The sequence below is a fragment of the Artibeus jamaicensis genome, unplaced genomic scaffold (assembly GCF_021234435.1).
Source record: "Artibeus jamaicensis isolate MK-2021 breed Jamaican fruit bat unplaced genomic scaffold, CSHL_Jam_final contig_468, whole genome shotgun sequence".
NCBI classification, from domain to species: domain Eukaryota; kingdom Metazoa; phylum Chordata; class Mammalia; order Chiroptera; family Phyllostomidae; genus Artibeus; species Artibeus jamaicensis.
Window position 1 is genome coordinate 2,335,354 of NW_026521846.1, and position 22,887 is coordinate 2,358,240.

Consider the following 22,887-nt stretch of genomic DNA (forward strand, 5'->3'; position numbering starts at 1 on the left):
TGGGAAAAATAGACAAAAAACTGTACTTGAAAAAATAAATAAATAAATAAATAAATAAATAAATAAATAAATAAATAAATAAATAAATTTAAAAAAAAAGAAAATATCTATGGGAATGAAGTTTTTTATCTTGCTGTAACCATTACTTAGACAACCTAGTCTGGAATTCAAGGGCTTTTAGAACATTCACCCTATGAGCCAGCAATCTCTTCAGGACCATTTCTACCACAGGAATGGAACCTGTGGGTGCTGTGGACAAGAGTGGGCTGTAATCATGGTTGCAATATTATTCAAACCCAAGGACACCTTCAGACTTCTAGAGCCTGCCAGTAGTGAGGGCTTTGCTCCAGTCCTCATTCCCTGACTGGACACGTGGATATACTCTAGGACAATTGGGGTCCTTTTAAGAAACGACATTCTGCCAACCAACCAGAGGCTGGTTGGTGTGGCTCAGTGGATTGAGCTCCAGCCTGTGAACCAAAGGGTCACCAGTTTGATTCCTAGTCAGGGCACATGCCTGGGTCCCCAAACGGGGCCTGAGAGAGGCTACCACACATTGATGTTTCTCTCCCTCTCTTTCTCCCTCCCTTACCCTTTGTTTAAAAATAAATAAAATCTTTAAAAAAAAGAAACAACATTCTGACCATTACACACACTGCAGTTTTAGTGTGTAAATGGCCCCCTTGTTTCTGTATTATTGTGTACTTTTAATTACCTAACTGCACATCAAGAAACAGCTCCAAGAAGAATCAGCCTCTGTATAAGACCAGAAAGAAAAAGAGGGATTCAGTTGCTTCTCATTTCCAATATGTCTCCTAATTATGTGTATTTTTTAAAATCCAAAGTAAGTGGAATTTATTTTGCTTTTAATTATTGTTTGAACCAATTTTGGAAAATACAGGAAGTAGAGGTGTCAAGTAAAAATAGTTATGTCATAGAATCAACAAATATAAAGACTCTAGTGGTAGAGAAAAGACCTCATGTATCTTTGTACATAATGATGCATTTCATTTCTTTCTTATTAATACAACATAGGAGTTGTATGAACTATAAAAGACCAGAAAATTCTTTGAAGAATATCATGTATATATTGTATACACAGGGCTGTATACAAATGCATTATATCTTGTTACTATACCAAGATGCATACAACTTGATATAAATTGAAAGCTTGTTTATTAATTTTTTCATTTGTAGTTCCTATGGACGATCCACTTAGGGAGATGGCTGAGTACATGGATTCTAGTCGAGATGAAGTCTGGGAGAAGACCTCCTACAACAAACAAGTTACATTTTTGGTATACCGAGAAGGGGAGCAATTGAATTTCTTTCGTGTAGTAGATAGGGGAGATGGCACTTTAACACCATTATCTGAATCGTTAAGGTAAATAGGTTTCATTTACATGTCTCACTTAGAAAGGATTATCATATGATACACTCCTTAAACCTTTATGTTTACCTTGTGTTGTCAAAATTATCTTATTATATTCACAAGACTAACTAAATTTTGTGCATTTTCCTCTAAACCTTCAGCCCCAGGTATGTGATTCTGAAATTGCCCTCATATGATTAATACTTAGAGGATAGTTTTTAAACCTGAAATTTCTTTTTGGAATAAGATTTTTTTATACAAAAGATTTATTTCTGTGACATTATGAAACTTTAAGATGCTTACTGGATTATAGAGTCTTGTTATAACAGTATGTTCTTATACAGCCTTGTCATAGTAGAAAAGGTTGAACCTAAAATTACTATCATTTTTCAAAATTTAACTCTGCTGCTTAAAGGTGGGTAAATCTTACTCCTCTGGTCTTGTTTTTCTACTCTGTAAGAGGGGGAGAAGTTGTGACATTACTTGTAAAATTAAAAGAATACAACCTAAAGGTACTTGGCAGGGCAAAACAACATTTAGGGTATTGGACAAGGTAATCTATACATTTTTGTGCATTTTGTCTTACTGTCATTCTTTATTGCCTTTCACTTAAGTCACTAAATATTTACTGAGTTTTTGTAGCTACTCTCTACCCTAGGCACTGGCTTACAAAGATGATTATTTCTCCCTTGTGGAGCATGCAGTCTGCTATAAATAGTATCTATAATATACTATTGGCAATTGTTATGAAAACATATCAACATCTCTGAAAAACCAGGTGAGAGGGCCTTCATTTTCCTGAAAGGTGGGGGGTTAGGGACAATCTCTGAGCAGAAGCAACCATAAATGAGGAGTATGAGTTTGCCAAGCAGATAAAGGAGGAAAGAATTGTTATAGGTAACAGTTATAGGTACCAGTGTTATAGGTAACAAAATTTAATCCACAACATAAAAAGCCTAGTTGCAAATTATTTATAGAAAAGATAACTAACTGATAGTCTGAAGAACAGCTTCTGTGGGTCCAGAGTCTAGACAGCGTAGCTGGGTGCTCTACTCAGGGCCCCACAAGCTACAATCATGGTGTTGTCAAAGGTGTCCTCTTATCTGGAGGCTTGACTGGAGAAGAGAATCTGCTTTCAAGTTAATTCACATTGTTGTCATAATTTGTTTCCTGGTGGTTATATGACTGAGGGCCATGGGTTTTTTTGTTGGCTATTGGCTGCAGTCTGCCCAAAGCTCCCTGGTAGTGAACTCAAAAAGTCTACTGATTTGGGGCCTAAATTACCTCTGCAAAATCCTTTTAATTTTGCTCTATTCTGTTGGCTACATGTAAACCACAGGTTATGCCCATGCTTAAGGGTAGGAGAGTATACAGGGTATGAGCGTCAGATATTGGGAATCATCAGTATTCCTTTAGGATTTCTCCCACCACAGTGTTACGTGGAAGAAAGATTAGAATTTGTGGAAGAAGGAGAGCAGACTGTAACAAAAGGGTATTGACTGTATATTTTTTATTCTTTATTGAATTTATTGGTGTGTCATTAATCAATAAAATTATATAGGTTTCAGGTATACTGTTAACTCTAGTGTGTCAGGATATGGTTAGCACTACAAATGTGGCATAAACATTTGAGCTTGAAGTTTAGAAGAGGGAGCAATGAGAGCTACAGCCTTAATCCGGTGTGTCTCATTTGGACCATGAATAGAATTTCTTTATACAGTCTCTCTGTGTGCTAGCTCACTGCTGTTTTGGTTTTCTTTTTTAGGAACATTCTCTTTTGTCTCTCCTTTTCTAAAGGAGAGAATCTGAACTCCCTAGCTTAGCATGTAAGGCCCTTTACTACCTGTCATTATCAATTTTTCAGGTCTCTTTCATTATGTCATTTTTTTGGCACATCTATTTCCTTTTCATTGAAATGCCATTTCCTCCTTTTACTCCAATTTTTCCTCAGCCTACTTTTATTGTGTTTTAGACACAGCACAAGTGTTGCCATAGATTTTAATTAAAATTGCATTATTGTTCCTCTCAAGGTAATTTAGATTTTTCTCTCTTCTTTTCTATTTACTTACCAGAATTGGACAAGAAATAGAATGGATGAACAAGGACAATGGAAAAAAAATTTTGTTTATACCTTGAAAGGAAATTTATTATGCCTATGCTACAAGAGGCAGCAAACTTTTTTGTAAAAGGCAAAATAGTTACTATTTTAGGGCTTTAAGGCTAAGAGATAAAATCAAATGTAGGTATTTATGTAACAAGAGAGAAAATTTTTTTCAGAAGCTTTTTAATGATAGATTCAGAAATGAGAATAACGAGTATGTGTGTGGGCCTTTGTGTGTGATTCAGGTATACTAATGAGAATTATTTTTTTGTTGGAGTGATACTTGGCGTAAAAAGTCAGTGTTGCCGCCCTGGTTAGTGTAACTCAGTAGATTGAGCACTGGCTGAGAACCAAAGGGTTGCCAGTTCAATTCCCAGTCAGGGCACATGCCTGGGTTGCTGGCCAGGTCCCCAGTGGGGGGCACTTGAGAGGCAGTCATACATTAATATTTCTTTCCCTCTCTCCTTTCCTTCCCCTCTCTCTAAAATGAAATAAAGAAAATCTTTAAAAAATACAAAATTAAAAAGAGAATTTTTTTTTAAGTTAGTGGCGCCTATCATATTTGCAAAATCAGTTGCAAAACTTCATTTGTGTAATATTGATCAGTAAAGAGGTTTTATCTTGGAAAATTTCTTTTCACAAAGATAAGTACTACCAAATACTAATAGGAGTTCATGAGTATATAATTTTATTAGAGCATATTCATCACTTGGAAGGTATTTATAGAATTCTGTTAGACTCTTGTTGCTGTTTACTTTTTAATATGGTATTACGTTGCAGATTATTTTCAATTGGAGATGGATGGAGCTCCTTAACACCATATTTTAATATATTTTTTAATATGGAAATGTCTATCAATTTACAGGGATGTATAAAAATGCTGCTGGGGGCATACTTTGAGTTCAAAAATTGTCTGCTGCAAATACGTGTAAGAATTGAGATCTCGCTTGTTTCTAACTTTTGAAATATAGCATTACATGTGATTACATTTTGACGAGTCAAAATGGCATTACTACAGTATAAGTTTCTCACAAAAGTACTCTTTTGCCTTGTAATTTTAGGTGGAATTCACTATCAAGTCCAAAGCAAAAGCCAATTTTCAAAAGCATTCAGTATTTGATATTAGCAGTTGAAGGCAGTTCTTTTCTTTTCTAAAAAAATATATATTTCATTGATTATGTGATTACAGTTCCAATTTCCCCCTTAGCTCCCCTTTACCCAGTATCCCCCATTTCCACTGGCATTCCCCCCTTAGTTCATGTCCATGAGTCATGCACATAAGTCTTTTAGTTTCTCCATTTCCTACACTATTCTTAAGATCCCCCGTCTATTCTGTACCTATCAATTTGTACTTCTTAATCACTGTATCTCTGCCCCCATTCTCCATTTCCCCCCTCCTAACTGATAACCCTCCAAATGATCTCCCTATTTATGATTCTGTTTCTGTTCTCCTTATTTTCTTTGTTTATTATTTTTTAAAATTTTAATATCAAATACTTATTCTTTTTTATCATTTTTATTGTTTTCTTATTACAGTTGTCCCAATTTTCCACCTTTGCCTTCCTCCACCCATCCAACCCTGTCCTACCCCAATTCTACAGTCATTTCCCACATTGTTGTCCATGTCTGTGGATCATTCATACATGTTCTTTGATTTTTTTTCAGATTCAGTTATTGATTGTTTTCATTTTATTGCCATTTAAATGTTCATAGTTTTGATTTTCTGTTTCTTAAATAAGCCCCTTTACATTTCATATAGTAATGGCTTGGTGATGATGAGCTCCTTTAATTTGGCCTTATCTGGGAAACACTTTTTCTGTCCTTCAATTCTAATTGATAGCTTTGCTGGGTGATGCAGACCCTGGCTCTTGGGGTCTGCCACATTGTGGATGAGGCACGAGAAATTCACACAGACTACGAGTCCTGTGGAGGAAAACGGACAGCATGATTTCTCTCTCAAAAGGAGAAAAAGCCTTGGCCCTTGCCTTGACTGGCTTTTATTTCTTTTCTGGGCACATTACATGATGGTCCTCAATTACTATGCACAGGTTGGCTTTAGGTGGTTACCTTTTACAGAAAACAAAGGAGATGATGCCACTAATCACATCACGGGAAAAAGATATTTCCAAATGCAAAGGGAAAAGTGGTTGACCAGTTACACTCCATACTGGGGAGGCATAGCATGGATTTTAGAAAGTTACAGTAAGCACTTTCTGTCTCAATTCAGGGTAAGGGAGTTTTAGCAAAAGCAAGCCTCAAAGCAGCCTGGGTACGATGCAGGTCTGATTTCCTACAGGAGAACTTATCCGTGGGTGTGGGTCCTGTGCATCTCTGAGTTGGAGCTGGGCCCACACCACAGCAGAACGGTTTCCTATAGTTAGTTAGGTAGAGTAATCTAGGTTGTAGGTCCTTGCTTTTCATCACTTTGAATACTTGTTGCCAATCCCTTCTATCCTGCAAAGTTTCTTTAGAGAAATCAGCTGACAGTCTTATAGGTGTTGGGGACTGTTCTGCCTGGTTTCAGGAATTGTAACTACCCCCATGGCTAAGGATGAGCGAGTGACCTCTGGAATGTGAGCCACAGAAGACAAAGACTTGTCTCTGGTAGCCAATGCTGCCTCAGTTTCCTCTCCCTGCCCCCAAAGTGTTGTCGGAAGTCAATGACAGGTTAGACTCCTCACAGAGAGGGGCAACCTAAGCCAGACTCAATCACTTGGGAAGCCATCATGGAAGGACTAGGGGGGCTGCAACAAAGAAGCAACAATGGACCCTTGCCCCCCAGGTATGTGACATAGCCTGTGTCTCCATGTCCTCTGGGAGAAGTGCTTTCTGGCTCTAATCCACTTAAGCCTGAAAACCTGATGGGGAGGGGTGCAGCTCCTTGCCTTGCCAAAGCAGTATCCTGGGAGAAATCTGACATAAGAAAGAATTCCTAAAAAAATCCTCTGAAATCTGCTTTGCTAAGAGTGCTTTCATTCATATGTTAAGGGTCTGAGCAGGAAATGAGTATGTCTCCCAAAGTTTCTGCAAACCCCCTTCCTGACAGACACTGACTCAGACTAAGCCCTCAGATTTCTTTGAAATATTATCTAACTGTTTGATCCTTGCCACCCTGTATATCTGTATATTACAACCCAATAAATGTCCCTGGAGGAAGGGGCTCCTGGCCTTTTTTCCTCTGAGAAACTGGCCACCTCTCCTCCCCAAGCAGATCATGTCTTGGTAGTGTTTACTTTCATCCATGGCAGGCAGGAGGATTTGAGGGCAAAGTCACCCCCTCATATAGGAATTCCTTTGTAGGTAACTCTCTGCTTTTTTCTTGATGCTCTTAAGATTCTCCCTTTATCTTTAACATTTGGCATTTTAATTATGATGTGCTTTGGTGTGGTCCTCTTTGTGTCCATCTTGTTTGGGACTCTTTGTGTTTCCCAGACTTGTACATCTATTTCCTTCACCAAATTAGGGACATTTTTTGAATTATTTTTTTCAGATAAATTTTTGATTTCTTGCCCTTTCTCTACTCTTTCTGGCATCCCCATGATGCAAATGTTGGTATATGTGAAATTGTCCCAGAGGCTCTTTGCCCTATCCTGATTTTTCTGAATTCTTTCTCTTCTTATTATTCTGATTGAATGTTTCTTTTGTCTGTTGTTCAAAATTATTGATTTGATTCTTGGCATCATCCACTCCACTGATGATTCTCTGTAAATTTTTCTTTATTTCACTTAGGGTAATCTTCATTTCTGCCTGGGCCTTTTTTATGCAGTTGATGTACCAAATGACTTTCTCAAGTATCTTAATAACCAGTGTTTAGAACTCTGCATCTGATAGATAGCTTATCTCTATTTTGTTTAGTTCTTTTTTTTTCATTTGGGTCATATTTCTTTGTACCCTCATTTTGGAATTGGAATCTTCTCTGGGTTTTTTCTATGTATTAGGTACAGCTGCATTGACTCCCTCTCTTAGTAGTGTGTCCTGTTGTAGAAAACCACACCCATAAGTTGGATTGGGCAGAACATTAAGTAATCATCAGGGCAGGGCAACCTGTGTGAACCAGGCTGATGGAGTCTCAGATATGGTGTTACCACTCTGTGGCTCTGTGCAGGAGAGAACTCTAAAAAGAGACAATGGCCACTGACTGGCCTTTGGAGTTTTGTCCAAGAGGAAGCTGTCGCTTGGCACTTATCATGATGCCAGACACTTAAGTTTCTTTCTGTGTGCTAAGTTGCCCTACCAGCTGCTGCCCTAGTGCTGGAGCTAAAAGGAGTGAGTCTGTATGTCCTAAGACTCTTTGTGGCCCCTTTAAAAGGAGACACCTGAGAATGCTACAGTTTCTTCTGCCACCCAAACCCTCGCTGGTTTTTATAGGCAGAAGTTATGGGTATTTATCTTCCTGACACTGAAATGCTGGACTGCGTGGTCTGATGTGGGGCTGGGAAACTTTGCTCCTGAGGTACCCCTCCTGATTTCTATCCAAAACACATGTGTGTGGGACTGCCCATTCTACATCTCCACATCTCTGTCTCTCTGACCAATCTGGATGAATCTGACTTCTTTTATTTCTTGGTTGTCAGACTTCCATACAGTTTGATTTTCTGATGAGTCTGGTTGATAGTTGCTTTGTAATTTAGTTGTAATTTTTCCTGTGTTTGTGTGAAGAAGTGAGCTGTGTTTAACTGTACCACCATCTTCAGGACAGTTCTTTTTGTTCAGAAAAATTCTGTGTCAGCGCTGTGCTAAAATTATCACAATAAAACTATGACTGTCAAGCCATTGAGCTATTGGTTATGTCCAGGACACAAATGATGTTTACCATTAACACTGCTGGTGCTATAATACACGATAGATTCAAATATTGGCTGCAGAATACCTGCTGACTAACCATAGGTTTTAAGCAGCTTACATGTCATTACCTTTATAAATTTGTTCAACAAAAGCTTTTTGCTGTTCTACACATATTTTTACTCCATCAATAGTAGCAGATATCACTTCAAGTTGTACTAAATTAGTGTTTTAGCAGCTTCCTTGAAAACATTATTTTTTAAAGAAGGAAGCTGTAGAACTATAAGAGGAGTGGGGCCATTTAAAATTTTGTTATTTTAATTTTTACCTTTTAAAAAAATCTTCACCCAAGGACATGCTTATTGGTTTTAGAGGGGAAAGGTGGGAGAAAGGGAGAGAAACATTGATGTGAGACAAAAATATCAACTGGTTGCCTCTTGTACATGTCCCAACCAAGGACCAAATGGTCAACCAAGGTATGTGCTATGACTGGGAATCAAACCCAGGACCTTTCAGTTTGCTGGGTAATGCCCAACCAACTGAGCCACACAGGAAATATTCTTCTCTTTAGTTGTTTTATGGGTGAAAATATTCTTCTCTCTAGTTGTTTTATGCAGACTCTTCAAAGTGTTTAGTTCTTCATTCACTTCAAACTTGGTATTGACTCCGAGTAGATAAAAACAGCTGAACAGTATCATTAACTTATGTTGACTCATCAAAAGCCAAGGAAACAACTCTAAACAACTTGCTCTATTTTTAAATTAACTATTGATGTTGTTCCCAATCTTGTTAAATGTTCAAGAAATTGTTCTTGCCAAAGGAGTAGTCTTTCAAACTGTTCATTTTTTTCTGGACACCTTTCAACTGCTGTAATCAAACATGGTTCAGTTAATTCTATGTTGATGAAGATTTTCTTGCTTGGCTGGAAAATAAACTTAGAAACTTATTTTAATTATAGTCTCATTTTCATTTTTAGCTTTATTTTATTTTTTGTTTTTATGTTATTTTTTGCTGATGTTCAGTTAAAGTTGTCCTGCCTTTTTCCTCATTGCTCTCCCCTGCCCATGTGCCACCACTCCAACAGTCAGTCTACCCCTCATTGTCTGTGACCATGAGTTCTCTATTTGTGGTCCTTGGCTTTCCCCTTCCCCCTTTTTATCCTGCAATCCCTCTCCCCACTCCCCTCTCTTCACCGTGAGATTGTTCTTTATTTCAATATCTCTGTTTCTATTTTACTCATTTGTTTATTTTGTTGATTATGTTCCCCTTATAAGTGAGATTATATGATATTTGCCTCTCACTGCCTGGCTTATTTCACTTAGCTCTCCAGTTCCATCAGTGCTGTTTAGAAAGATGGGAATTCCTTCTTTCTTTCTGCTGGGTAGTATTCCATTGTGTAAATGTACCACAGTTTTTTGATCAACTCATTTATTGATGGGCACCTAGGTTGCTTCCAACACTTGGCTATTGTAAACTGTGAGGCTATGAACATTGGGGTGCATAGGCATCATTTGAATTGGAGTCTCAGGAATCTTAGGGTATAATCCCAGCAGTGGTATTGCTGGCTTAAAAGGCAGTTCCATCTTTAGATTTTTTAGGGAATTCCATACTGTTTTCCACAGTAGCAGCACCAGTCTGCATTCCCACCAACAGTGCACTAGGGTTCCCCTTTCTCCACATCCTCTCCAACACTTGTTTGTTGATTTGATTATGATATCCATTCTTATTGTTGTGAAGTGGTATCTCATTTTGGTTTTAATTTGCATCTCTCTGATGGCTAGGGATGCTGAGCATCTTTTCATATGTCTCTGGGCCCTTTGTATGTCCTTGGAGAAGTGTCCGTTGAGGTCTTTTGCCCATTTTTTGATTGGATTGTTTGTCATCCTGGTGTGGAGTCATGTGAGTTCTTTATATATTTTGGAGACCAAACCCTTGTCTGAGGTATCATTTGCAAGTATGTTTTCCCATACTGTTGGTGTCTTCATTTTAATGCTGTTTTCTTTAGCTTTGCAGAAGCTTTTTATTTTGATGAGATCCCATTTATTTATTCTTTCCTTTATATCACTTGCTCTGGGGACATACCAGTGAAAACATTGCTGCATGCAATAGCTGAGATTTTCCTGCCTGTGGTTTCCTCTAGGAATTTTATGGTGTTATGATTTATATTTAATTCTTTAGTCCACCTTGAATTTATTTATGTGTATGGTGTAAGTTGATTTTAAATTTCATTTTTTTGCATGTAGCCATCAGATCTCCCAATACCATTTGTTGAAGAAGCTAATTTTACTCCATTTTATGTTGCTGCCTTCTTTGTCAAATATTAATTGACCATAGAAACATGGTGTTTTCTGGCCTCTCTATCCTGTTTCATTGTTCTGTGTGTCTCTGTTCTTGTGCCAGTACCATACTGTTTTGATACAGTGGCCTTGTAATACAGTTTGATGTCAGATATGGTGATCCCTCCTAGTTTCTTCTTCTTTCTCAGAATTGTTGTGGCTATTTGGGGTCATTTACAGTTCCATATAAATATTTGAAAAGTTTGTTTTATATCTGTGAAATATGTCATTGGTATGTTAATAGAGATTGCATTGAATCTTTAAATTGCTTTGGGTAGTATGGACATTTCGATGATGTTCATTCTTCCAATCCATGAACACATTACATGCTTTTATTTATTTGTGTCTTCCTTAATTTCTTTATTCAGTGTTGTGTAATTTTCTAAGTCTTCCTTAATGAACGAAGTCTTTTACTTCCTTCATTAAGTTTATTTATAGTTACTTTATTTTTCTTCTTGCTATAGCAAATGGGATTTTTTTCCTGATTTCTGTTTCTGATATTTCATGAGAAATATTGCTGTACATAAATGTTGGTGTACAAAAATTGCTTCAATTACTGAATATTGACTTTGTATACCAGTGTTTTGCCAAATTCACTTACCAGGTTGAGTAATTTTTTGGTAGTGTTTATAGAGTTTTCTATGTATAATATCATGTCATCTGCAAACAGTGACATTTTTACTTTCTCCTTTCCAATTTGGATGCTTCTTATTTTTATTTTTTTGATTGATCACTGTGGCTAGGACTTCCAATACTATACTGAATAGAAATGTTGAAAGCAGACGCCTTGTTCCTGATCTCAGTGGGAAAGCTTTTTGTTTTGACTGTTGAGTATGATGTGGGTGTAGATTTCTATTATGTGGCCTTTATCATGTTGAGGAATACTCCCTCTACTACCACTTTGCTCAGTGTTTTTATCATAAATGTGTGCTGTACCATATCAAGTACCTTTTCTGCTTCTATTGATATGATCATGTGATTTTTGTCTTTTCTTGTATTTATGTGATGTATTACATTTATTGATTTGTGAATATAGTAATATCCTTGTATCCCTGGGATGAATCCCACTTGATTGTTTGTATGATCTTTTTAATGGATTGCTGGATGAGGTTTGCCATATTTTGTTGAGGATTTTGTCATCTATGTTCATCAATGATATTGCCCTATGGTATTCTTTCTTTGCTTTGTCTTTATCTGGTTTTGGAATTTGGATGATGCTGCCATATAGAAAGAGTTTTGGAGTCTTCCCTCTTGGATTTTTTGGAATAATCTGAGAAGGACAGGGGTTAGCTCTTTCTGAAAAGTTTTATAAAATTTTCCTGTGAAACTCTCTGGTCCAGATCCTTTCTGTGCCAGGTGTTTTTTGATTACTGCTTCAAATGCATCATCTGTTACTAGTCTGTTCGGACTTTCTGGTGCTTCTTCATTTACTTTTAGAAGATTATAGTTTTCTAGAAATTTGTCCATTTCACTTGGTTTTCAAATATCTTGGCATATAATTCTTTATAGTAATTTCTTAAAACTTTTTCTGTCTCTGTGGTATCTGTTATAATCTCTCCTATTTTACTTTGATTGTGTTTATTTAGGTCCTCTCTCTTTTTTCTCGATGAGTCTGCTTAAGGGCTTGTCGATTTTGTTTATCTTTTCGAGGAACCAGCTCCTGAATTTATTGATCTTTTAGATTGTTGTTTTAGTCTCTCTATCATTGAATTCTGCTCTGATCTTGGTTATTCCCTTCCTTCTTCTCACTCTGAGCTTTGTTGTTGTTTCTCCAGTTCTGTTAAATGTAGGGTTAGGCTGTTTATTTGAAATGTTTGTATCTTTTTTAGGTAGGCGTGTATCGCTATGAACTTCCCTCTTAGGACCGTTTTCCTGTGTTCATAAGTTTTGGACTGTTGTGAGTTCATTTTCATTTGTTTCCAGAAACTTTGTTACTTCTTCCTTCATCCCATTATTAACCCGTTTGTTGTTTAATAGCATGCTATTTAATCTGTATGAATTTGAGTGGTTTGAGTTTTTTGCTTGAGATTAGTTTCTAGTTTTAGTTCCTTTTGGTTAGAGAAATGCTTGATATGATTTCAGTTTTCTTGAAGTTGTTGAGGCTGATTTTGTGTACTATTATGTGGTCTATGTTTGAAAATGTTCCATGTGCATTGGAAAATAATGCAACCTTTGCTTCTTTGTGATTAAAGGTTTTATAGATCTCATAAATCCATTTTATCTAGGGCATTGTTCCATGCCATAATATCCTTGTTTGGAAGATCTATGTATCTTTTGGCAGTGTGGTATAAAATCCCCTAGCATAAGTGTGTTGCTGTCTATATCTCTCTTGAAATCCTCCAAGATTTTCCTTATATATTTCGGTACTCCTATGTTGGATGCGTATATATTTACAATGTGTATGTCTTGATGGATATTCCCCTTTAGTATTATGAACTGTCCTTCAGTGTCTTTTTTCATGGCTTTTGTTTTGAAGTCTATTTTGTCTGATGTTAGTATTGATACTCCAGCTTTCTTTTCCTATCCATTTGCTTGGAACATTTTTTTTCCAACCCTTCACTTTCAGTCTGTGTAGACCTTCTTTTCTGAGGTATGTCTCTTGCAGACAGCATATGTGTCGCTCATGATTTCCTATCCATTCAGCTCCCCTGTGTCTTTTGATTGGAGCATTTAATCCATTAACATTTAAGGTTATTATTGATAGGTATTTATTCATTTTTCCCTTTGTACCTGTGTTCCTCCTTCACTCTTTTCTTTCCTCCTTTTATAGTAGTCCCTTTAGCATATCTTATAGTGCTGGTTTGGTAGAGGTGCATTCTTTCATCCATCTTCTGTCTGGGAAACTCCTTATTGTGCTTTCCATCTTGATTGAGAGCCTTACTGGGTACAGTAATCTTTTGCTTTTTATTCTTGGAATATTTCTTGCCATTCTATGCTGGATTGGAGTTTTTCTGTTGTGAAATCAGCCACTAACTTTAACTGAACCCCGATATGTATTTGTTTGTTACTTTTGATTCTCCCTTTCTGCTTTTAAGGTTGTCTCTTTTCCTTTAAAACTTGAAATTTTAATTATGATGTAGGCCACCAAGGCTACTTTACCCAGCAAGGCTCTCAATCAAGATAGAAGTCCAAATAAAGAGCTTCCAAGACAAAAGAAGTCTAAAAGAATTTGCTTCCATCAAGCCAGGTCTACAAGAAATACTAAAAGGTCTGCTTTAAGGAAAGGAAGGAAAAGAGACAGACAGAGAGGAACACAGGTACAAAAATGTCAATGAATAAGTACCTATCAGTAATAACCTTAAATATAAATGGATTAAATGCTCCAATCAAAAGACACAGAATAGCATCATGGATAAGAAAGTATGACCCACACATATGCTGCCTACAAGAGACCCACCTCAGGACAAAAGACCATCACAGACTGAAAGTGAAAGGCTGGAAACAAATTTTCCAAGCAAATGGACAAGAAAAAAAAGCTGGGGTAGCAATTCTCATATCAGACAAAATAGACTTCAAAAAAAGGGCCATAAAGAGTGACCCAGAAGGTCACTTCATAATACTCAAGGGAAGAATCCACCAAGAAGACATTAACATCATAAATATATATGCACCCAACATAGGAGCACCAAAATATATAAGGAAAATCTTAGAAGAATTCAAAAAAGATATAGACAGCAACACAATCATAGTAGGGGATTTTAACACCCCACTATCAAAAATGGACAGATCTTCCAAACAAAATATCAACAAAGATATTGTGGCATTAAACAACACCCTTGATGAAATGGACCTAACTGATATATACAGAGCTCTTCACCCCAAAGAAGCTAAATACACATTCTTTTCAAATGCACATGGAACATTCTCAAAGATAGACCACATGATAGGACACAAAAGAAGCCTCAACAAATTCAAGAATATTGAAATCATACCAAGCATTTTCTCTGACCACAAGGGACTGAAACTGGAAACCAACCCCAAAGGAAAAAACCCAAAACACCCAAAATCATGGAGACTGAATGGTATGCTATTAAACAATGAACGGGTCAAGAATGAAATTAGGGAAGAAATAAAACAGTTTCTGGAAACAAATGAAAATGATCTCACAACAACCCAAAACTTATGGGACACAGTGAAGGTAGTCCTGAGAGGGAAGTTTATAGCAATACAGGCCTACCTAAAGAAGACAGAAACATTTCAAACAAATGACCTTACTCTACGCCTGCAAGAACTCGAGGAACAACAACAAAAGCAGCCCAAAGCAAGTAGAAGGAAGGAAATAACTAAGATCAGAGCAGAACTAAATGACATAGAGACTAACAGTACAATTCTAAGGATCAATGAATCCAGGAGTTGGTTCTTTGAAAAGATAAACAAAATAGACAAGCCTTTAAGTAGGCTCATCAAGAAAAGAAGAGAGCAGACACAAATAAACACAATCAGAAATGAAAGAGGAGAGATTACAACTGACACCACAGAAATAGAAAGGATTGTAGGAAATTACTATGAAGAACTGTATGCCAAGAAATTTGAGAACTTACGGGAAATGGACACATTTCTAGAAAAATATAATCTCCCAAAACTCAATGAAAAAGAAATAGAACACCTGAATAGACCAATAACAGCAAAAGAAATTGAAGCAGTCATCAAAAAACTCCCATCACACAAAAGCCCCGGACCAGATGGATTCACAGGAGAATTCTACAAAGCATTTAAGGAAGAGCTAACCCCCATTCTTCACAGACTATTCCAAAAAATCCAAAAGGATGGAAAACTCCCAAACTCCTTTTATGAAGCCAGCTGATGCTGGCTTCCAAAACCAGATAGAGATACAACAAAGAAAGACAACTTCAGGCCAATATCGCTGATGAACATAGACGCTAAAATCCTCGACAAAATATTGGCAAATCGCATCCAACAATATATCCAAAAGATTATACACCATAACCAAGTGGGATTCATCCCAGGGATGCAAGGATGGTTCAACATTCGCAAAACAGTAAATGTAATTCATCACATAAACAAAAGCAAAGACGAAAACCACATGATCATATCAAAAGACGCGGAAAAAGCTTTTGATAAGGTACAACACCCATTTATAATAAAAACACTCAGCAAAGTGGGAATAGACGGAACATTCCTCAACATAATAAAGGCTGTTTATGAGAGACCTACAGCCAATATCATACTCAATGGGCAAAAACTAAGAGCTTTTCCACTAAGATCAGGAACAAGACAAGGATGTCCACTTTCACCACTTCTATTCAATATAGTATTAGAAGTTTTGGCCACAGCGATCAGGCAGGAAAAGGAAATAAAAGGCATCCAAATAGAAAAGGAGGAAACAAAGCTGTCACTGTTTGCAGATGACATGATAGTGTACATGGAAAATCTATAGACTCTACCCAAAAACTGTTCAAGCTAATTAATGAATTTGGCAAAACAGCAGGATAGAAAGTCAATATCCAGAAATCAAAGGCATTTTTGTATACAAACAATGAATCAGCAGAAGCAGAAATCAAGGAAAAAATCCCATTCGATATAGCAAAAAGAAAAATAAAATATCTGGGAATAAACCTAACCAAGGAGGTAAAAGACCCGTATGCAGAAAACTACACAGCACTGAAGAAAGAAATCATGGAAGACACAAACAAATGGAAACATATACCTTGTTCATGGATTGGAAGAATTAACATCATCAAAATGTCCATACTACCCAAAGCAATATACAGATTCAATGCAATACTTATTAAAGTACCAATGGCGTATTTCACAGACATAGAACAAACACTTCAAAAATTTATATGGAATCATAAACGAGCCCGAATAGCAGCTGCTCTTTTGAGAAAGAAGAACAAAGTAGGAGGGATCACAATACCTGATATCAAACAGTATTACAAAGCCACTGTAATCAAAACAGCCTGGTACTGGCATAAAAACAGGCAAATAGACCAATGGAGCAGAACAGAGAGCCCAGAAATCAACCCAACCCTCTACAGTCAATTAATATTTGACAAAGGGGGCATTAACATAAAATGGAATAAAGATAGCCTCTTCAACAAATGGTGTTGGGAGAACTGGACAGCTACGTGCAAAAAAATGAAACTTGAGCACCAGCTTACACCATACACCAAAATAAATTCAAGGTGGATAAAAGACTTAAATATAAGCCGTGACACCATTAAAGTCCTAGAGGAGGACATTGGTAAGAAAATCTCAGATGTTTCATGCAGCAACATTTTTACGGATATGTCCCCTAGAACAAGGAATATAAAGGAAAGAATAAACAAATGGGATCTCATCAAAATAAAAAGCTTCTGCATGGCTAAAGAAAACAGTATTAAATTAGCAAGACAACCAACTGTATGGGAAAACATATTTGCCAATGATACCTCAGACAAAGGTCTAATCTCCAAAATATACAAAGAACTTACACGACTCCACTCTAGGAAGACATCGAACCCAATTAAAAAATGGGAAAAGGACTTGAACAGACACTTCTCTAAAGAGGACATACAGAATATCCAGAGACACATGAAGAGATGCTCAATATCGTTAGCTATCAGAGAGATGAAAATTAAAACCACAATGAGATACCATTTTACACCAGTCAGGATGGCTATAATAGACAAAGCAACAAACAACAAATGTTGGAGAGGTTGTGGGGAAAAGGGGACCTTAGTTCACTGTTGGTGGGATTGCAGACTGGTACAACCATTATGGAAAACAGTATGGAATTTTCTCAGAAAAATAAAAATCGACCTGCCTTTTGACCCAGCAATTCCACTGCTAGGATTATACCTCAAGAATCCTAAAACATCAATTTCAAAGAACCTATGCACCACAATGTTCATAGCAGCACAATTTACAATAGCCAAGAGTTGGAAGCAACCTAGGTGCCCATCAGTAAATGAATGGATCAAAAAATTGTGGTACATATACACAATGGAATTCTATGCAGCAGAGAGAAAGAAGGAGCTACTACCTTTTGCAACAACATGGATGGAACTGGAAAGCATTATGCTGAGTCAAATAGGTCAGGCATTGAAGGACAAATACCATATGATCTCACCTTTGACAGGAAGCTAAAGAATAAAACAAACAAGCAAACAGAATAAAAACAAAGGCACTGAAATAGAGAACAAGTGGGCAACGACCAGAGGGGAGAGGGAAGGGAATTTAAGGGGAAAAAGGGGGAGGGATTTTGAGGAACAAGTATGAAAGACACAGGGATGAGGACTGGGGGGGGGGAGACCCGGTTGGGGGGTGGGATGGGAGAAATAGATTTAAAAAAATTTACTTGAAAAGTACCTAAATAAAATTTAATTTAAAAAAATAATTATGATGTAGGCCTTGCAGTAGGCCTATTTGAGTTCATCGTGGTTGGCACTCTCTATACTCTTGAACTTGCATGGTGTTTTTCCATCCCCAGGTTTCAAAAAAGTTTCTGTCATTATTTTTTCAAATGGAGTTTCTATCCCTTATTCCTTTTCCTTTTGGTATTCCTTTGATTCAAATGTTGTCTTTCATGTTCTCTTGGAGTTACCCTAAAGTATCTTCATATTGTTTTACTCTTTTTTCATGCAGCTGCTCTACCTGGGTGTTTCTTTCCACCTCATGTTCCAGCTCACTAATTCCATCCTCTGCTTCATCCAGCCTGCTTATAATTCCTTCTTGTGTGTTTTTTATTTCAGAAATTGTAATTTTTATTTCTTCCTGGTTCTTATTTACAGTTTGTTTCCTTTTTCATATTGTTGTAGTTCTCAGTTCCTCATAGCTGTCTGTGAGTTCATTGAGCATCATATAACCATTATTTTGAATTCTATATCTGGTAGTTTGCTTACCTCCATTACATTTAGCTCTCTTAGTGGGGAGTTTTCCATTCATTTTCACTGCAGGTTCTTTATTTCTGTCCTCATTTTTGATGAGTCTTTTTGTTTGTTTCTCTGCTTCCTGATGTTCTGCTTTGCTAGCTGTCTTTGTAGCGTGAACTTCTATGTTAATAGTTCTATGGGATTCATTAATGTGATCTCTTTGATCTCCTTGTCTGGGTATTCTAGGGTTGCCCTATCTTCCTTTTGTGTGTGTTCTCTTGTTGTACTTGGGTTTTACCTGTTGATGTTCCTTTGTTGGTGGATTCTCTCCTCTAGCAGGTTTACTAGTGTTCACAACTCCCACCTAATATTGTATGTGATTAGTGGCAGGGCAAAGGCAAAGTGGATTAAGGTAACTGGAGCGTATTCTATGGATTTGAAGTACCAACATTAGAAAACAGATAGGAAATCATTTGGGGAAGTATAGCATTAACTGGTATTTCAGCCAACCAGCCACTTTGTAGAAAAGGTGAAGAGAGATAAGACGTTTATTACAGGGGGAAGGATTGTGAGCTGAAAACAGTGCTATGTAAAGTTAGATGGTGAGTTATAGTGAGAGTAAAGGATAAAAGTAGTTGTAATGTGTGAGACAGCATAGTTAACCATAACAGCAATAAAGCTCAGGAAGATAGTGAAATATGCCAAGACCAGCTAGGGGTACTGTGTAGTATCATTACAGAACAGATGAGGGTTGGGGGGTGAATGATGTACTATTACTGCAAGGACCCCCCTTTTTCTCCAGGGGTCCCCCCTCACCTACTGGGTTCTCCTTGCCTGCTGCCAGGGAGAGATGTCTCAATGCCAGAGATTTGTGAAAAGGCAAGGAATTATTTATTTAAAAGCTATACAGACTTACAGTAGTGACTTAATGTTTTCATTAAAATAGTAAAGTCCTTTAGAATACCCACAGATGCACACAGTCCTTTCTTCTCCCTCTGCCCAGTCCAGAGTACTGTATCTCAGGAAAAGTAGAATTTCATGATTCAGGCTCCTGGCACCATCAGCTATGTCACTGCCATGATCTCCAGTTAATCCAAAACCATGTGGCACCCCTTCATGGCCCATCAGTGAGAGCCCTTTCACCCCTTTTTTTCCAGGCAGTCTCTCCTGTTTCCTAAGCCACATGGCAAAAAGAAGCACCCCAAAGCTACATGGTCCTGATTCTTGCCAAAGCCACATGGTCCCAACTAGGCATAGCTGCTGTGTCTGGGTTTAAATCCCAGTGCCAATCTTCTCTGCAGTCCAATTTCTGATTCCTCTCACAGTCAGTTATACCTATCATCATTCTCATATTTGTCCAGCTTTCCTGGGCTGTTGTAGTAAGTCCAGGCAGGCATAGCCCCATGTGTGGAGCCAATCATCTCTGAGCTCTCATATAGGCGCTGTAATCAGGGGGAGTTGCCTCCCAGTTACATCATGGGTGGAAGTCACATCCATCCCCCTGGCTCAAAGCATAGCCACAGCTATTTAACATATCCATGAAACCAGTTAAAGGTTATAGATATGTCAAATGACCATGCTAGAGGTTAGCTGCAAAGCTTTGCTATACAAAACAGCTCTCAATGGCCCTCCTCCATGTGTCCCAACCCCCAGCTCAGACTTGTAGGGGTGAGGACATCCTATATATATATTTTTCTAATATTTCCTGGACTCCATTTCAAATCCCTATTTGGGGCCCATATTTGGCTGCACCCTGTTACAGTATTTACAATAACACGGAACAATAATTATTTACAATAATACTGGCAAACAATATGACAAGATGTGATCTGAATAAAAAGCATAGAAAGTCAAAAGACCAATAGTACTGTTGTATTGGAATATGACTGAAGTGAAAGAAGAAAAATAAAATGCAGTATGAAAGACAGAGCAAGGAAAATTAGTGAAACAATGAAGTTCAACAAAATGAAGAAAATTGAACAGAAAGGGGAGAAATAAAAAGTAATAAATAAAATAAATATAAATACAAAATAAGAAAAATAAACAATAAAATGCAAGTTCTATAGGATGGCAAAGTGAAATTTGCCTCAGTTTCTCAGTTGTTGGTGTTAGTGTGGTGATCCCTCTCTGGATCTGTCTCTGGTCTTTTCACAGCTGCAGGTCTTATTGTTTCACACTTGGGTGGGGGTGGGGAAGCCTCCTTCTTACTTTAAACCTACCAGTTGAGTTCTGCTAGTCTTCCGGGATGCTGCATGCAGAGTGGGGCCGGACTTGGCTTTTCTCCCTTTCCATGATTTTGGGAGGACAGGGACCAGGTTAGGGCTGCAGTATTCACAGTTGTCCAGCCTCTAGCCCAGGTCTTCCATGTACTGCCTGGCCCTCACTGTCCATCTGTGCCAGAGTGAGAGATTCCTTAAACAGTACCTGGGAACCTTTTTTGAGTAAATTCCTACTGTTTGCACCGGCCTTTATTAACAAGTGCCTAGCTTTTCACAGAGCCCAACTCTCTGACTAGTCCAGACACTATCCAGGTCAGGGTCCCACACAGCTCAACTCTTCTCCCTTTCCAGGTGTCACCCAGCTTCCCAATTTCTCTGGTACTGTCCTAGCCAGTGACCACAGTCCCATTTATTCCCCCAGCAACTTCAAGCATCCAGGTGTCTCCCGGTGTGGGGCTGCTTTCCCTGCTCTGGTAAGGGAGGGAGCCCCTGAGTTACTATCACAGAGCTGGCTGTCCTTCAAAGTTCCTGTGGCAGCCAGCAACCACCCCAGGCCAGCAGGACCTCAGCAGCCTTGGTCCCTGTGCTGATCCCAGGGACCTTACTGTCCCAACGGGATCTCCATACCATCTGTTTTTCAACGTCCTCTACAGTTTTGACCTCCAAACTTTATATATGGTGGAATTCCACTGGCTGTTCACTGTGTTCCTCAGAAGATCAGCAAGGTATTCCAGTTGGTTACAGGGGCAAGTGGGCTCTGCTCCCACCTACCTCACTGCCATCTTCAGAATCAGTAGTTATATATTTCAACTAGAAAAGAATTATGATTGGCTTGTAACTGATCTCATGACTTTGCTTTATGAAAGAGAAAACAATAATATGTTTAAAAAATCAGGTGTATTTAAAAGTATTTTTAACCCCCCCTAAAATATGCCCAATGAAATATTTGTCTAGATGTACTTTTTACACACACACAGGAAAACAGTAAATGACCAAGTATTATTTCTTTTTAATTTTTACTTTTTTCAGGAATGTGTCAAAAACCTCTTTAATTCATTATGGACAGTTAATATTAAAAGCACAGAATATAATAAAGTAGTACCTAAAGTTAAAATATTATAAGGTAATCAAAATAGATTATACTGGAGCCTTTTCTTCCTATTCCAATGGTGAGCTGCCAAAAATCATTAATCAACCCCATTTCAGGTATAGTTAACCTTAAGACAAGAGCCTTCACATACTGTAAATTTCATTTTTTTATGGGTGATACATAAGCATAATAGACTTTGGGACTAGACAGATGGGGAATTTGAATCACAGGTCCACCATTTATTAGTTCTCTGGACTTGAACAAAATTATGTAGCCTCTCTTAACTGCAGTTTTATTTATAAAATGAGATATAAAGCATTATATAGTTTCTGTGAATATTAGGAATATGTGGAAAATACCTGATAGAGTAGGCATTTAGGGAACACTAACAATGTTAATTTAGTGTTTTGCCCATTGCGTCAGTTTTCATACTGTTGTAGGCATCTAATAGGTAGAAGTATTGGTCACAAGATACACTAGAGACTAAATCGGTTATTGGATCAAATTCTGCCATCTTCCTTCTAATAGTCATGAATGCTGCATGTAAACAACCCTAAATTTCAAAATGTCATGTATTTTACTGTATAAAGTTTAGAAGTGGGGTTATTCACCCTCTAGCCTTTGTATGGTGGAGGTACATGCTTCAGAAATGTTGCGGAATATACCTTATTAAGGCTATCCTAAATTTCTTTCCATTCTTACAGCCACATAGAACAGGAAATCTTATTAACCCTCATATTCTTTAACATAGATACATTAGTTTTATTATAAGTAAACTTTCTGCAATCACTAACACACATTCTTTTTCTGCTCTATTTAAAATTTTAGACATTCTTCAAATATTTTTGTTTTTTCATACCCTTACTTTTTTACTTTTCTCATTATTAAAAAATTTGAATTTCAGTTACATTTGTGTTCAGTTCAGCAAACTTTTGGATATGTTCCAAGCATTGTGCCAGGTACTAAGACTAGTAAGAGGAAAAAGTCTAATAACTGCTTTCAACTTATACATATGGTGTAGTAAGAGGGAAAGATAGACATATAAGTATAAATATGTAGGTAGTGTGATAAGTGCCATTGCATTATGCAGTCAAAGACAAGGGGCCCCAAATAATAATTAAGATATGAACAAATAGTGTGATTGGTCAACAGTTAAAATGTTTAACATGTCTA

At 37.5% G+C, this 22,887-nt stretch overlaps 1 protein-coding gene across 1 annotated transcript in view; it reads left to right on the plus strand.

The window, feature by feature from the left end:
• The window catches only part of ZFAND4 (zinc finger AN1-type containing 4), a 237,270-nt gene that overhangs the window by 116,464 nt on the left and 97,919 nt on the right, over nucleotides 1-22,887 (plus strand). The window contains exon 5 of the mRNA XM_053667383.1: nucleotides 1,198-1,384. Within this exon, the coding sequence (XP_053523358.1) occupies nucleotides 1,198-1,384 (187 nt within the window). The remainder of the gene's footprint in view (nucleotides 1-1,197; nucleotides 1,385-22,887) is intronic.